This window comes from Myxocyprinus asiaticus, chromosome 48 (assembly GCF_019703515.2).
Source record: "Myxocyprinus asiaticus isolate MX2 ecotype Aquarium Trade chromosome 48, UBuf_Myxa_2, whole genome shotgun sequence".
NCBI classification, from domain to species: Eukaryota; Metazoa; Chordata; class Actinopteri; order Cypriniformes; family Catostomidae; genus Myxocyprinus; species Myxocyprinus asiaticus.
This window is the reverse complement of record NC_059391.1, coordinates 23,623,146-23,637,821: the sequence shown is the minus strand read 5'-3', so window position 1 is coordinate 23,637,821 and position 14,676 is coordinate 23,623,146. Positions and strand designations below refer to the sequence as shown.

General features: G+C 39.4%; 1 protein-coding gene and 1 pseudogene across 2 annotated transcripts; one reads left to right on the top strand and one right to left on the bottom strand.

The window, feature by feature from the left end:
- The first annotated feature begins 4,515 nt into the window (after positions 1-4,515).
- LOC127437291 (V(D)J recombination-activating protein 1) lies at positions 4,516-13,909 on the top strand. Of its 2 annotated transcripts, none has more exons than XM_051692133.1 (4): positions 4,516-4,646; positions 7,657-7,983; positions 8,520-9,655; positions 10,736-13,909. In XM_051692133.1, exons 2-4 carry the CDS (start codon positions 7,676-7,678, stop codon positions 12,481-12,483), a joined length of 3,192 nt encoding a protein of 1,063 aa, XP_051548093.1. In that variant the 5' UTR covers positions 4,516-4,646; positions 7,657-7,675; the 3' UTR covers positions 12,484-13,909. The 2 variants fall into 2 exon arrangements, with proteins under 2 accessions (XP_051548093.1, XP_051548094.1); XM_051692134.1 differs by lacking the exon at positions 4,516-4,646 and adding an exon at positions 4,744-4,836.
- Positions 13,910-14,353: 444 nt separating this feature from the next.
- LOC127437365 (V(D)J recombination-activating protein 2-like) overlaps positions 14,354-14,676 on the bottom strand; it is a 1,651-nt pseudogene continuing 1,328 nt past the window's right edge.

Sequence of the window (14,676 nt, the reverse complement as noted above, 5' to 3'; positions counted from 1 at the left end):
TGTAAATTTTTTGAAAGCCATATGATAGCTTTGAATGAGGAAATGACAGAAATTTAAGTCTTTATTCACTGAAAAACTACACATCCTTAGTAGCTCTCAACCCTTATTTGTGGGTTTGCACAAGAAATTATTGCAGTTCATGACGCAACATTTAAATCTTTTGAATTGAACAAAAGCACAAGATTTGAGAGCCACACAGAGTTGGATTTTCAGTGAATAATGACATAAATTTCTGTCTATACCTTGTGCAAAGCTATTGTATTACTTCAAAAGACTTCAGGACCACTTTATCATGCTTTTTAGTGTTTTTTGGAGATCAATAGTGTAAAGAGCCATAAATGTATAGTGGATGGAAAAGAACAGCTTGGACATTCTGCAAAACTTAAGTCATACAGGTTTGGAACAACATTTAATGTTGCAATGCAAAACACATTTAAGCCAATAAACAGTCACACATGTAACCTAAAATGCTTTATATAGCGGAATGAATGAAAGAACCCTTTATAAACAGCAATTTTCTATGATTTTTCTAATTTTCTTCAGTTTATAGACTTGCTATTATGATTTGGCCAAAAGCAAAGTGTCTTTTGCATGAAAATCACTTTCCGTTGCTGAGCACGAGTTTTTTTTATTTTATTTTATTATTTCCTCTCTCTCTCTCTCTCTCTCTCTATATATATATAAATAGCACACAGTGTTCCATTTATTCAAATTCTTAATTTCAATCAATTCGTTTTTCAGAACAAATATGGCACTTAGCTATAAAATATCAAATTAAAAAGTTATTGGGGCCTGGGTAGCTCAGTGGTAAAATACGCTGGCTACCACCCCTGGAGTTCACTAGTTCGAATCCCAGGGCATGCTGAGTGACTCCAGTCAGGTCTCCTAAGCAACCAAATTGGCCCGGTTGCTAGGGAGGGTAGAGTCACATGGGGTAACCTCCTCATGGTCACTATAATGTGGTTTGTTCTCGGTGGGGCGCATGATGAATTGAGCGTGGTTGCCGCAGTGGATGGCGTGAAGCCTCCACACACGCTATGTCTCCGGGGCAACGCGCTCAACAAGCCACGTGATAAGATGCGCGGGTTGACTATCTCAGATGCGGAGGCAACTGAGATTCGTCCTCCACCACCCAGACTGAGGTGAATCACTATGCGACCACGAGGACTTACAGCGCATTGGGAATTGGGCATTCCAAATTGGGAGAAAAAGGGGGAAAAATCCCACCCAAAAATAAATAAATTAGTTTAAATCTGGTGCAGTATTGTCACTCAAGCAAGTATCCAAAAAACTATCAAAAACTAGATTGGATTATAGTACAATTTTTCTAAATTTGGTGAATTCCTATGACTTTCACTACAGCCAATGACGTCGCTGGACATCGTTTCCATCTCATACACGACAATTACTTGCTTCTGTCACACACAACAGCTTCCTATCATGTTTACACACTACTGATTGGTTAAGTTTGGGTAAGGGCATAATATTAATAAGTATGTCCTTAACACCTCGTGCGTGGAACTCGCGCTTCTGCATTAGACATCCGGGAATTTGCACGTGATGAAGTCATACGAGTTTATGTAAAAAACATTGTGCGAGACCATATGAAATAGCCAACTCGTAAATTATGTACGATTTTTCATGAGATCGGGTTGGCATTTCTAAGTTTTGAATACACAGGAAAGGTCATTTTATACTGGCTGCATTGAGTAGATAGTTGCCAGTTTCCTTTTTAATAGATTCCACTGATCTGATGTGCTCTAACAGCCTCAGTTTTTCTATACAACTCAGATCAAATAACAGAGCTACAGTTTGTTGGTTTGGCCCACCTGCTGGAAATGAGTTTGAGAGAGTGCAGCGCAAAACAGCAGGAGGGCGCTTTAGTTTGTATCCATCAGAATCAGAATCAGAATGAGCTTTATTGCCAAGTATGTTTACACACACAAGGAATATGTCATGGTGACAGAAGCTTCCAGTGCAAAGAGAATGCAACCATATATACATACGTACAAACATATCCACAATATTCTCAGTGAGTCCACTGTATTTTGCAACATGAGAATGCAACCATATATACATATGTACAAACATATCCACAATATTCTCAGTGAGTCCACTGTATTTTGCAACATGAGAATGCAACCATATATACATATGTACAAACATATCCACAATATTCTCAGTGAGTCCACTGTATTTTGTTAGGTGGGTGGAATTTCCGATTGGCTAGTGGAACTGCGATTGGTTGGCGTTTTGTGTGGGCAGCAAAGCAAAGCACTCCAGTCCCAGAGGCCGCTTTTTCCATCGGCTGCCTACAGAAGGATTGACTTAGGAACATCAGTTTGAAAAATGTTGGAATAATTTGTGTGCTCTTTACACTTTATTAGACTCAATATATGCTTTAAAATAAACATAATTATCTACAGTTCTCAAAACATGTCTAACTTGACAGCTGTGAAGGCGCTAATAGGCTACATAGCTTTTCAGGTTAGTCTGCTCAAGTTCTTCCATCGATAGATAAAGACTCAACAAAATAACTAAAATGCTTCTATTTGAGATATTTGGCCATCAAACTGAAACCCATAATCATTAACAGATAGGTGGGGAAGAACAATATTGCCTCGCTTCCAGTGCAAAGAGAATGCAACCATATATACATACGTACAAACATATCCACAATATTCTCAGTGAGTCCACTGTATTTGGAATTTCCGGTTGGCTAGTGGAGCTGCGATTGGTTGGCGTTTTGTGTGGGCAGCAAAGCAAAGCACTCCAGTCCCAGAGGCTGCTTCTTCCATCGGCTGCCTACAGAAGGATTAACTTAAGAACATCTGTTTGAAAAAGTTTGGAATAATTTGTGTGCTCTTTACACTTTATTGGCAAGAAGTCAACAGCAATACTTATATTATCCACCATAATGGCTCGGCTACAATAGACGGAGCGCAAATGAATTGCATATAAACAATAGCATTATTGTACATATGCTGAAAGCTCATTCGAAATTGAGAGTTTGTTATTTTCTATTTAGCACCTTTTTTTTGTGAATGCTTCACATGTTTTGAAATGGCATTATTACTGAGTACAAAAAGGAACTGTGTTTTTCCTGAACTGTGTGAGTAGTGAAGATGTTTTCAACTGTTTTCATGCTGTGATGCTAAATTGATAAATTCTACGGTGGAAGACCATAATTATTAGATGAGTCATGGACTGTAGTGAGATGTTTTATCACGTTTGAAATTAACTGTATTCTGATTTTCCTCTGCCCTGCATTTTTCTGGCCAGCAATTCACTTTCTTTTGAGTGTCTTTGCAGAATGTGTATGTCTTTTCTTAAGGGGAAAAGGTGATTTGTATAACAGTGGACATTAACAGCTCGTGCTTTTAATAACAGGTACTGTTTTATAGTTGCTTTACAGAGAACATCAAACTTTTGTGTACAATGTTTATAATGTATGTCCAAACCAGTATGCTTATTTGTATTGCATGTAGTTCTTTTTGTATGGTACAGTTTATTGTGTGGCTGCTAATACATCGTTATTTCCTACACAAGAACAATAAATTCAATCTATCAAGAGGATCAGTTGTTCAGTGAACACTAAAACATTTTATGTAGGTTATAGCATTTAGAAATAAGGATATTATGTATGTAAACTAACAATAATAAAGCTAGATTGGGCTGACTACACAGTCATCTCCCACAAAATTATTGTATTTTATCCAAAAAAACGGCAGCATGACAGTATCATTGACTGAGTCCTGTAATACACGAGCATCCTGCTGTCTGGACCTCCCCTGTATCTTCAGTAAGTACATCATCTCGGTACAACAAACTCTTCAGGTTCTGACTAGACTCAATATATGCTTTAAAATAAACAATTATCTACAGTTCTCAAAACATGTCCAACTTTACAGCTGTGATGGCGCTAATAGGCTACATAGCTTTTCAGGTTAGTCTGCTCAAGTTCTTCCATCGATGGATAAAGACTCAACAAAATAACTAAAATGCTTCAATCTGAGATATTTGGCCATCAAACTGAAACCCGTAATCATTAACAGATAGGTGGGGAAGAACAATATTGCCTCGCTATAATTCTGTGATCATTTGTTCTCAAGTTTCTGTCATTTTTAATGCTGCTTTAGTACATAACATAATGATTGTTTACGCTTATCAGATATACAGTTATGTGCAGGTGATGTAATGTATTGAAGAAGAGGTAGGATATGTTAAAGAATATAAATGAAATATGGATATAAGTAGGAATGGATGGATTGAATGTGTCCATATGTCTCCAACTGATTTCTGTTTACCACAGAGAATGAGTACATGTGTGTTTGCGTGTCTTAAGAACACATGGTATACTTTGTGTACGCTGTGTATGTGAATGTGGTTAGCAACCCCCCCCCCCCCCTCCAAGATCTCTTGAGTTGTCTCTCAGGTGCTAAAATGTGGCAGTTAAGGACCCCACAGAGTATATAAATAGGACTTTCTTCCTATGGAGAGAGACAATCTTTTATAGGAGAACTTAAGGAACGCACTTAGACACAGAGTCTAGAAGATAGACAGCCAAGAACACACCAGGCTTCCACTGTGCCCCCGTGCAGAAAAGGCCCCAGGGGAGAATTTGACAGCTGAGCCTCAAAAACAAGGTAGGAGAACCCAGCTGACTGACAGACTGAGTGCTCTCAGCTGTTTGTGTGTATGTGTGTCTCAATAGTTCACTTCATAGTTGATAGCTGGAGAGACCCAGGGTGCAAACACAAGCTGAGAGGGGGAGAAAGAGAAAAAGAGACATACAGAGAGAAAATGCCAGCATACACTCGCCATGGGAGTGTTATGGTAAGCGCTTGTTGATTTATTGATCAGGAAAGGGGACCGTTTTACGTTTTCATGGATTGGATGAGAGTGAAGCATTGTTCTGAGACTATGTACAGGTTTGACAGCCTCTGCTAGCCCGAGTGATGTGGCTTTTTAAGTTATTCCTTGTTTTTATTTGCGTTTTTGTGCAGATTTCCTCACGAAGGAAGTGACATGGTTTAGACCGCAGTATAGACGATAGATTCGGACTAGTCACATGAATGGCTGGTATTACAATTTTTTTTTTCATCTGATTTAAAAGGATACCCCAAAATGAAAAATCTGTCATTATTTACTCACTCTTATGTTGTTCCAAACCTATATGACTTTCTTTTTATCCATGGGACACAAAAGGAGATGTAAGGCAGAATGACAACCTCATTCACCATTCTCTTTAATTGCATAGTTTGCCCGTTCGATAAATGTAAATGGTGACTGAGACTGAACATCCTAAATCATACAGGGTTGTAACAACATGAGGGTCAGTAAATTATTACATAATTTTCATTTTTAAGTGAACTATATCTTTAAGGCCACATCCACACTATTGCGTTTTTGTTAGAAAATGCATTTGTTTGGCTAAGTTTACATCTATCATCCACATCAGAATGGTGTTTTCCTCCACCAAAAAATAGAGCAATTCAACAGCTGTCTTCATTTCTGCATACTTTGGAAAATTTTGATGTTACGTTACTAAAAACAGAGTATTCAAACTATTTAGCTGAAACAATATTTTTTGTTTGAAAACTCATGAGTTTCGCTATGTTTACGGCTCTCATTCACACTACGACAATGTTTTGCTCCACCGAAAATGGAGCTTTTCGAAAATGCTCTCCATTACCACATTCTTGGGAAAACAATGACGCTAAGTGACTAAAAACAGAGTATTCAAACAGTAACAGATTAGTGTTGATGTAGCCATGTCTAAACTAATCCATTTTTATTTGAAAACGCATTAATTTCGCTATGTTTACACTCCTCGTACACACTAAAATTGTGTTTTCCTCCAACGAAAAAGGAGCATTTCGAAAACGCTCTCCATTTTCACATACTTCTGAAAACAATAACGTAACACCCTGTCTACACGGACATGAGCGGCGCGTCACGTCAAAAGCAATAGAACCCCATTCTAATAAATAATGCTGTCAACACTGTAAGCGTCCTTTGTGGCGCGTCCGTTGCTCCGACAATAAATGGATGTCGCGTTCCATTTTGCAAATCAAACAGTTTAGAACGTTCATGTCGACGCATCCAGTGTAGACAGCCTCTTAGAAAGCTGAAAACAGAGTTTTAAAATAAAAAAGGGATTAGTCTGGACGTTTTCATTTAAATACGCATTAATTTAGCTACGTTTACGCCTCTCATCTACATTAGAACAACGTATTCCTCCACCAAATTTTTTTTCGAAAGTACATTCCATTTCCGCATACTTAGAAAATTATGACGTTAGCTGAAAAATTAATTTTCGGTAACTCTCTTTATTTTACAGTGTCCTTGTTACACATTTTACATGTATTTACTATAGTAATAACAGTAAATAATGCATAATTACAAGCAACTAACCCTAAACCAAACCCTAACCCCAACCCTAAACCTATAGTAAGTACATGTTGTTAATTTATATTACTCAGTACTTACTTGTGTAATTACACTGTAACAAGGACACTGGAAAATACCAGAGTTTTCAAAGGAAAACGGATTAGTATGCACGTTTTAGCTGTTTATGCCTCTCATCCACACTAGAATTGCATTTTCCTTCACTTGAAAACGCTCTCCATTACAACATACTAGAAAACGATTATGTTCAGAAACTGAAAACAGATTTTTCAAACAAAAACGAAATAGTGTGGATGTGGCTTATGGCTCGTTATCTGTGAATCATAAGGGGCCGTTAAGAACGAACACGTTCTTGCAGTGTAAAAGGAGCAAGATGCATTACAATGAATAGAATGTGCCTCGAGATGCATTTCTAAACGTGGAGTTTCTTTTTAACCTGACACAGAGTCTAAAAAATTTGGTGCTCCTGCGCAAGACAATGAAAAAACAGTGAGATGCCGCACAACGGTCAAAGACGTCCATCTAGCACATGTTTACATAGGAGAAGAACTGCACAATGGTGTAGACACACCATTTTTCATATAGTAAAAAAAACACGTTCTATATGAACCCCTATGATATGTTCCACAGTACTCCATGTGCCTCTCTCTCTCTTTCTCTCTTGCTCTCTGTTAAATGCCAGCAGGCTACATTATGGCCCGAAACTCATATTTTAGCACAGCAAAGTACTATAATAACTGATTGACAGCCTTAGAGGTGTCCATTTAGCAAACACTCAGTACCTGAGAGGGGAGAGGAGAAAAAATGAAATGAAAGATGAGGGATAGAAAAAAGGGCATGGTGAATCCCTGAGCGGGAGTGTTAGGGAGAAGAGAAATGAAGTTTTCAGTGGTGGATCGATTCCTAAAATGCTTGTCTCGTGCATTTTTACAGAAGTGTTCAATGCCACTTATGGTATAATGCTGCACTCTGGGTCAGAGCAAAGCTCTCCCACTTGGGCTGGGATTTGAGGGTGCTTTTAACAAACTATGCCTGCAGACTTAAGTAAATCTGTCTGATTGTGTCGCATCTTTGGAAATAAGGCTGTTTTCGCACTTTTGTGGATTTGAGAGTCTGAAACCCTTTTTCTATCACACCTAAGAATATTCCTTGGCATTCAAGCTAATCTCATAGTCTCATAAACTCACGATTCATGAAGAATTAATCTCATTCCTTCTCACTTTCTTGTCTTGTTCCTGAAAGCAGCTGTGACTAAGCTGACGCCATGGAGAAAGGGAGGTGTAGTTCTGAAGATGCTCCCAGAACCTCCATGCCTGATGAACTATCTCATCCTATGTTCTCCGAATGGAAGTTTAAGCTTTTTCGGGTCAGGTCCATGGAAATGGTCCCCCTGCCTAATGACACAACAGTGGAGAAGGAGAACCAGGCTGAGGTGGAGATTGAGATGGTGAGCTCCCCAGGCAGTGTCATGAAACTCTGTTTTGGGGGGAAGAGTAAGGAAAATGTGGAGGGAGCTCGAGGGAGAGTGGATCTCAAGCTGCAGGAGATTGATACACATATGAATCTAATAAAGTGAGTCTCAGATGCTTTTCAAAACAGAACTGATTTTAAAAAACATAATTAATGCATGCTCTTTTAATACACCTTAAAAACCACGATCACTGACTGCACCATGACTAAGCATATTGATTCAACAGTGCTAAAAAAAAAAAAAAAAAAAAAAGTTGAAAGATATGCTTGAGATCAAATTGAATTAACTGATAATCTGAATGTTGATTCGAGTCGTGAATGTCTGGAAGAATGTCCTTGATTTCTATGTTGGGGATATTGGGGGAATTAGTGATGCTACTTAACTACATGTTCAGGAGCATGACAGTTGTTTAACTGTTTTCAGAATAGTGTTGCTTTTCCAGTAACAAACTTTATTGGAAGGTACAAATCTTTTTAGTGAATTGGTTTATCCTAAATAGTTCTCGCTCTCTTACATATATACAATATATAGCATGGGAAAATCAGAATCATTCTAATGAGTCAGCTTGTCCTAAACAGTCCCTAATGCTGCTTGTTTGTCTTTTGCATTGCTTAGCTTCTCTTTTCATCCTTTCCAGAAGCCTCTGTCGTCTGTGTGGCCTGGCTATACGGAAGGCTAAAGGTCCAGCGCATGAAGTCCAGGGCGACCTGGAAGAGTCCAGCAGATGTGCTTTGCGCAGGATGGGCTGCAAGTTGGTGACCTGGTCGGAGGTTATCATGAAAGTCTTCAAGGTGGACGTGACGACCGACATGGAAACGGTCCATCCGTCCTTGTTCTGTCACCGGTGCTGGATGGCTGCCATGAGGGGAGGAGGGTTCTGTTCATTCACAAGGACCAGAATTCCTGACTGGAAGCCCCACACCTCCAACTGCAACCTCTGCTTCCACAAGAAAAGCTCTTTTGAACGGATGAGAAGGAAGCGGACCAAGCCACTTAAAGGTGCATACAGCCTCAAAAAGAGAATCAAGGGGGACTTCTCGGCATCCTCAGGGGCCAACAGAGTGTGGAGACAGTCCACAGACAATCAAGGAGGATCAGGTGGGAATGACTGGCAAAAAGCATCAGTTCAGAGAGGACAATGGGTGAAGACCATCACACACTGCCAGAGAGACCATCTGAGCTCAAAGCTCATCCCCCAAGAGCTCCCAACGGACTTGCTAAGTGCCATTACCTGCCAAGTGTGTGATCACCTTCTTTCTGACCCCGTCCAGTCCCCATGCCGACACCTGTTCTGCCGGGTCTGTATCGTAAGGTACAGTCACGCTTTGGGGCCACACTGTCCCACCTGTAACCAATATCTGAATCCATCCCACCTGACGAGGCCAGACAAGTTCTTTCTCACCACTCTTAGCTCCCTTCCTCTTCTCTGCCCCAGCAAAGGCTGCAATGAATGGGTCAGATTAGACTCCTTTAGAGAACACTGCCTCAACCACTATCAGGTCAAAGAGTCCCAAGAAGACCAAACACCTTCAGAACAGAACCTAGATGGCTACCTGCCCATCAACAAAGGTGGGCGTCCTCGACAGCATCTGTTGTCGCTAACCCGACGTGCACAGAAGCACAGGCTTCGGGACTTGAAGAACCAGGTGAAAGTCTTTGCTGATAAGGAAGAAGGAGGGGATGTGAAGTCGGTCTGTTTAACGCTCTTCCTTCTGGCGCTGAGAGCAGGGAATGAACACAAACAAGCAGATGAACTGGAAGCCATGATGCAAGGTACTGCCAAGAAGCATATCACCCACAATATGTGACTGTCAAAGCAGTCAAAGTCAGATTAATACAACTAGAGTGAACAGATAATGCATTGAGTCGCTTAAAGGGATAGTTCACCCAAAAAAGAAAATTCTGTCCTCATTTACTCACCCTTATTTTGTCACATGTATGAATTTCTTTCTTCCTAGGAACACAAAAGGATATTTTAGGCAGAATGTTAGTCTCAGTTACTGACTGAGACTAACATTTTGCCTAAATTCTCCTTTTGTGTTTAGTGGTGACAGATTTTTTTTTTTTAATTATTTCTTAAGGGGGACCATCCCTTTAATAATCTAATCTAATGTATGATATCCCTTTTTTTTTCTACTGTGTTTAGTTCTAGTCTTGTTCTTAAATGACTGACTGTAGTTAAATTTATTAACTTTCCATAAAACAACAGCTTTAAGAAGTATTTTACATAATTATGTTTACATTTACTACTTGCAAATAGATGCATTAAACAAATTAAACATGTCCATGTCCAAGTTATTTAAAAACAAAATTAATTAATTCCTTGTTGTATGGCTAAAAGTCTATTTAAATAGAATAGTCTCTATACTATTGAAAGTATGTAAATGCACATGTGAGGCTCGAATACACAATAACAATTCTTGTAAAGAGCCTATTAGGATGAAAACAACAACAGTAGCCCTTGTATCTGTAAATGACACCGCCAGTGTCTTCGGCCCCCAGGGGAACTGGGCACAGCTGGTGTCTGTTTTCATCTGCAGCCAATAGATCAGTATCTCCAGACTAGCTGAGTCACCTCTCATTTAACTTAAATATTAATAATCTCACTGATCTGGAACAATTAGGACATATTCCATGCTGCAATTACAATGAGAATTTTAAAATTTCAAGAAGGATTTGCTGGTGCTCTGAAACTGGTTAACACACACATACATATGCATACACAGTTATGCATATGATAGACATGATCGCACCTGTCGTCATCATCATACATATTACTATATAGTATTAATATATATTTCACTTCTGATTCTGTCTCCCACAAATTTGTTTTCCTTTTGTATTCTCTTCCAGGCAGAGGATCTGGGCTACATCCCGCAGTGTGTTTGGCTATAAGGGTCAACACCTTCCTCAGTTGCAGTCAGTACCACAAGATGTATCGCACCGTCAAGGCCACTAGTGGCCGCCAGATATTCCAGCCCCTGCACACACTACGCAGTGCTGAGAAAGAGCTTCTTCCTGGTTTCCACCAATTTGAGTGGCAGCCGGCTCTCAAAAATGTTTCCAGCTCCTGGGATGTGGGCATCATTGATGGCCTCTCTGGTTGGACGGCCTCTGTTGATGATGTCCCTGCCGAGACTATTGCAAGAAGGTTCCGCTATGATGTTGCCCTTGTCTCAGCATTAAAAGACCTTGAGGAGGACATCATGGAGGGGTTGAGAGACAGGGTGCTGGATGACAGTACTTGCACCTCAGGCTTCACTGTGGTGGTAAAAGAATCATGTGACGGTATGGGAGATGTCAGCGAGAAGCATGGAACCGGTCCAGCAGTGCCTGAAAAGGCGGTGAGGTTCTCCTTCACTATCATGTCCATCTCCATCCGAGCTGAAGGTGAGGATGACACTGTCACCATATTCCAGGAGCTGAAGCCAAACTCGGAGCTTTCCTGTAGGCCTTTGTGCCTCATGTTTGTGGACGAGTCAGACCACGAGACCCTCACGGGCATCTTGGGACCTGTGGTGGCAGAGCGGAAAGCCATGAAGGAAAGTCGGCTTATCTTATCTGTCGGTGGTCTTCTGCGTTCTTTTAGGTTCTTCTTCTGGGGAACAGGCTATGATGAGAAGATGGTACGGGAAATGGAAGGTCTAGAAGCTTCAGGTTCCACTTACATATGTACCCTCTGTGACTCAACTCGAGCTGAAGCTTCTCAGAACATGGTGCTACATTCCATCACACGTAGCCACACTGAAAACCTTGAACGATATGAGATCTGGAGGAAAAATCCATTCTCAGAGTCTGCCGAGGAACTCCGTGACCGAGTCAAGGGTGTTTCCGCCAAGCCCTTCATGGAGACCCAGCCCACTCTGGATGCCCTGCACTGTGACATAGGCAATGCGACTGAATTCTACAAGATTTTTCAGGATGAGATTGGCGAAGTCTACCAGAGGAGCAACCCAAGTCGAGAGGAGCGCCGTCGCTGGCGGTCAGCTCTGGACAAACAGCTGAGAAAAAAACTCAAACTCAAGCCTGTGATGAGGATGAACGGAAACTATGCTCGCCGACTGATGACACGTGAGGCTGTGGAGGCAGTCTGTGAGCTTGTTCCTTCCGAAGAACGTCGCGAGGCACTACAGAAGCTGATGGAACTCTACATCCAGATGAAGCCTGTGTGGCGTTCCACCTGTCCAGCACGAGACTGCCCTGATCAACTGTGTCGATATAGTTACAACTCTCAACAATTCGCCGACCTCCTTTCCACCACGTTTAAGTACCGCTATGATGGCAAAATCACCAACTACCTCCACAAGACTCTGGCCCATGTGCCTGAGATCGTCGAGAGAGATGGATCAATTGGAGCATGGGCCAGTGAAGGTAATGAGTCAGGGAACAAGCTCTTCAGACGCTTTCGTAAGATGAATGCAAGGCAGTCTAAAACATTTGAACTCGAAGATGTACTAAAACACCACTGGCTATACACCTCCAAGTATCTTCAGAAGTTTATGGAGGCTCACAGGAATTCTGCAAAAGCTCTGCAAGCCACAATCAACCCTGAAGAAACACCAGATGAAGTTGACATATCACTTGATGTGCAAGATTTTTGATTGACTTTCTTTAATGGACCATTTTCCTTGCTAATGAAAATATTGTTAAGTAATTGATTGTATTTCTTGAGATGAGATGCAATAGTAGGTGTAATAGTTTTATTATTCACTTCCATTATTTTTTTTTAGCTAGGGTATAGAAGTGAGCTAAATTGTTTTATGGCAGAGATAAAATTGTAGAGGAAGGGCTATTACTTCTGATTTTTACAGGCAAGTGTTTTTTGTTTTATCTCTTGCTGCTTGTGAAATATGAGGGAGTTTATTGTATTGGCGTGTTGTGATACCTTCACGAATTCATACAGAAGGGTTATTTATGGTAATTATAAGTACAAGGGAACTGTAAGTCACTGGAATTGTGTTAAAGGAGCCCCACATTTATGATGGCTGTATTAATTTATCACACATGGCAAAAACAATATGGAATTAGGAAACTCAAATTGTCTCCATTGTCTCCAAAAAGTTTTTTTTTTTTTTAGTTCCATTTATCACAGTATTCTGATTAGGCTCCACTGGGCTACAAATGACTCTGAATGACCCATAAACACTATGTTAAATCATCTGCACATTCAAGTAGATTCAGACCCATAATCTACCTCAGTTTTCAGTCTTTGATCCCAAAGGTCCCAAAGGACATTTGCACCATGCCATTCACACACTTTCAAACCCATTCTTGAAATGGCCTTGTCAGAAACAAAACACACATATTGACTCAATTTGTCAATTTTCTTTATGGTTATATGTGTTACATTTTTTTTATTCACATTAAACTTTTACCTCAGTTTATTAATTATACTTGTTTATTGGTACTAGATTTCATTCATGTTTTTATATTTTGCTCTTTCAAACTGAGAAGGATTTTAATGAGCCACTGTTTACTTTATAAATTCATTTGATTGATTTTTTTAAATGATTTGATTTCTTTGATATTATACATTATATGTCCAGTCTAAATGTTTGTAGTTTAAACCTAAATTTTGGGTACTCCTAGCTGTTATATTAGCTTTTACTTTATTAATCTAAATGTACCTCTCATGATTATATTCAGTGCACATAATATATCTAGTTTAAGTAAAACTGTATGTCTGTTTATATACTGTAGCTTTATCCTGAAGACATGAGCATGTTTTATGGCAATATGCCATTTTTGTACTGTTTAAAATTTGGAATGAAACTCTTTGCTTTGGACAGTCCATTCTTAATTGTAAAAAAATAATTCTGTTTTGTAGACTTGCACAAAGGCACTGGAAATGTTCTTGAATCAACATTATTTCTTTCTTTCACTGTTTGAGAACATTACAGTGATTGTTGTAATTCATGAACGTGGATTTATCCTTTACAGTACATTTGACTTCTCAATTATGGAATATAATTTTGTAAAAAATGACATTTTACTTTGTCACATTGTAAATAAAAAGGAAATAAACAATTAAACCATAAAGCCAATTTGAGAATGTCAAACCTTTTGAGTTGCATTGTATGTGGAAGCATACAACACAGTGGATAAGACAGACAGCTGAAATTGGCATGGATGTTCCATTTGTAAAGAAAGACGTAAAGAATAAAACAAACAAACAAACCAAAAATTACATTTTAATTATCAACATTAAAACATGAAGGAAAATATAATATCAATTTATATGATATAAAATATAAACTTTATTTATTTATTTTTATGCAAACACACGCTACAATAATTTTTTTCTAAATTTTAAAAAACAATAAATCATCATCTTAATAATAAGCAAAATATAATTTGTAATGGAAGTAGTAATTTAGTAACATGTAGTCTCAACTTATACGTTTATACAATTAATTACCCTTACATTTCAGTTGTTTTAATCCATCATAAAAATACACGTAAAAGCTTTGTCTACAAGGAATCAAGTTTTAAACACATATGTTTCACATCATGAGATGATATATGAACAACAGTCAAAAAGTCCTGTGATGAAGCTCTTTTTGGCTTGGCTTCATGGCTCATTTTCAGCGATACTGGTGCCTTGCAGTGGGTCATCTTAATTGGGACTTGATTCAAAGGCAACAACTGGCATGGTGGAGTCATCTCTTGCTTGGGCAGACCTCCGTGGTCCAGACGGAAGTACTTGCTGTTGTCTTGAGAGAGGTGGAGCAAAAGTCTTTCAGATAGCTCCATGCATTGGGCATGGAGCCAATGTCCACCTTCACCCCTGGAGC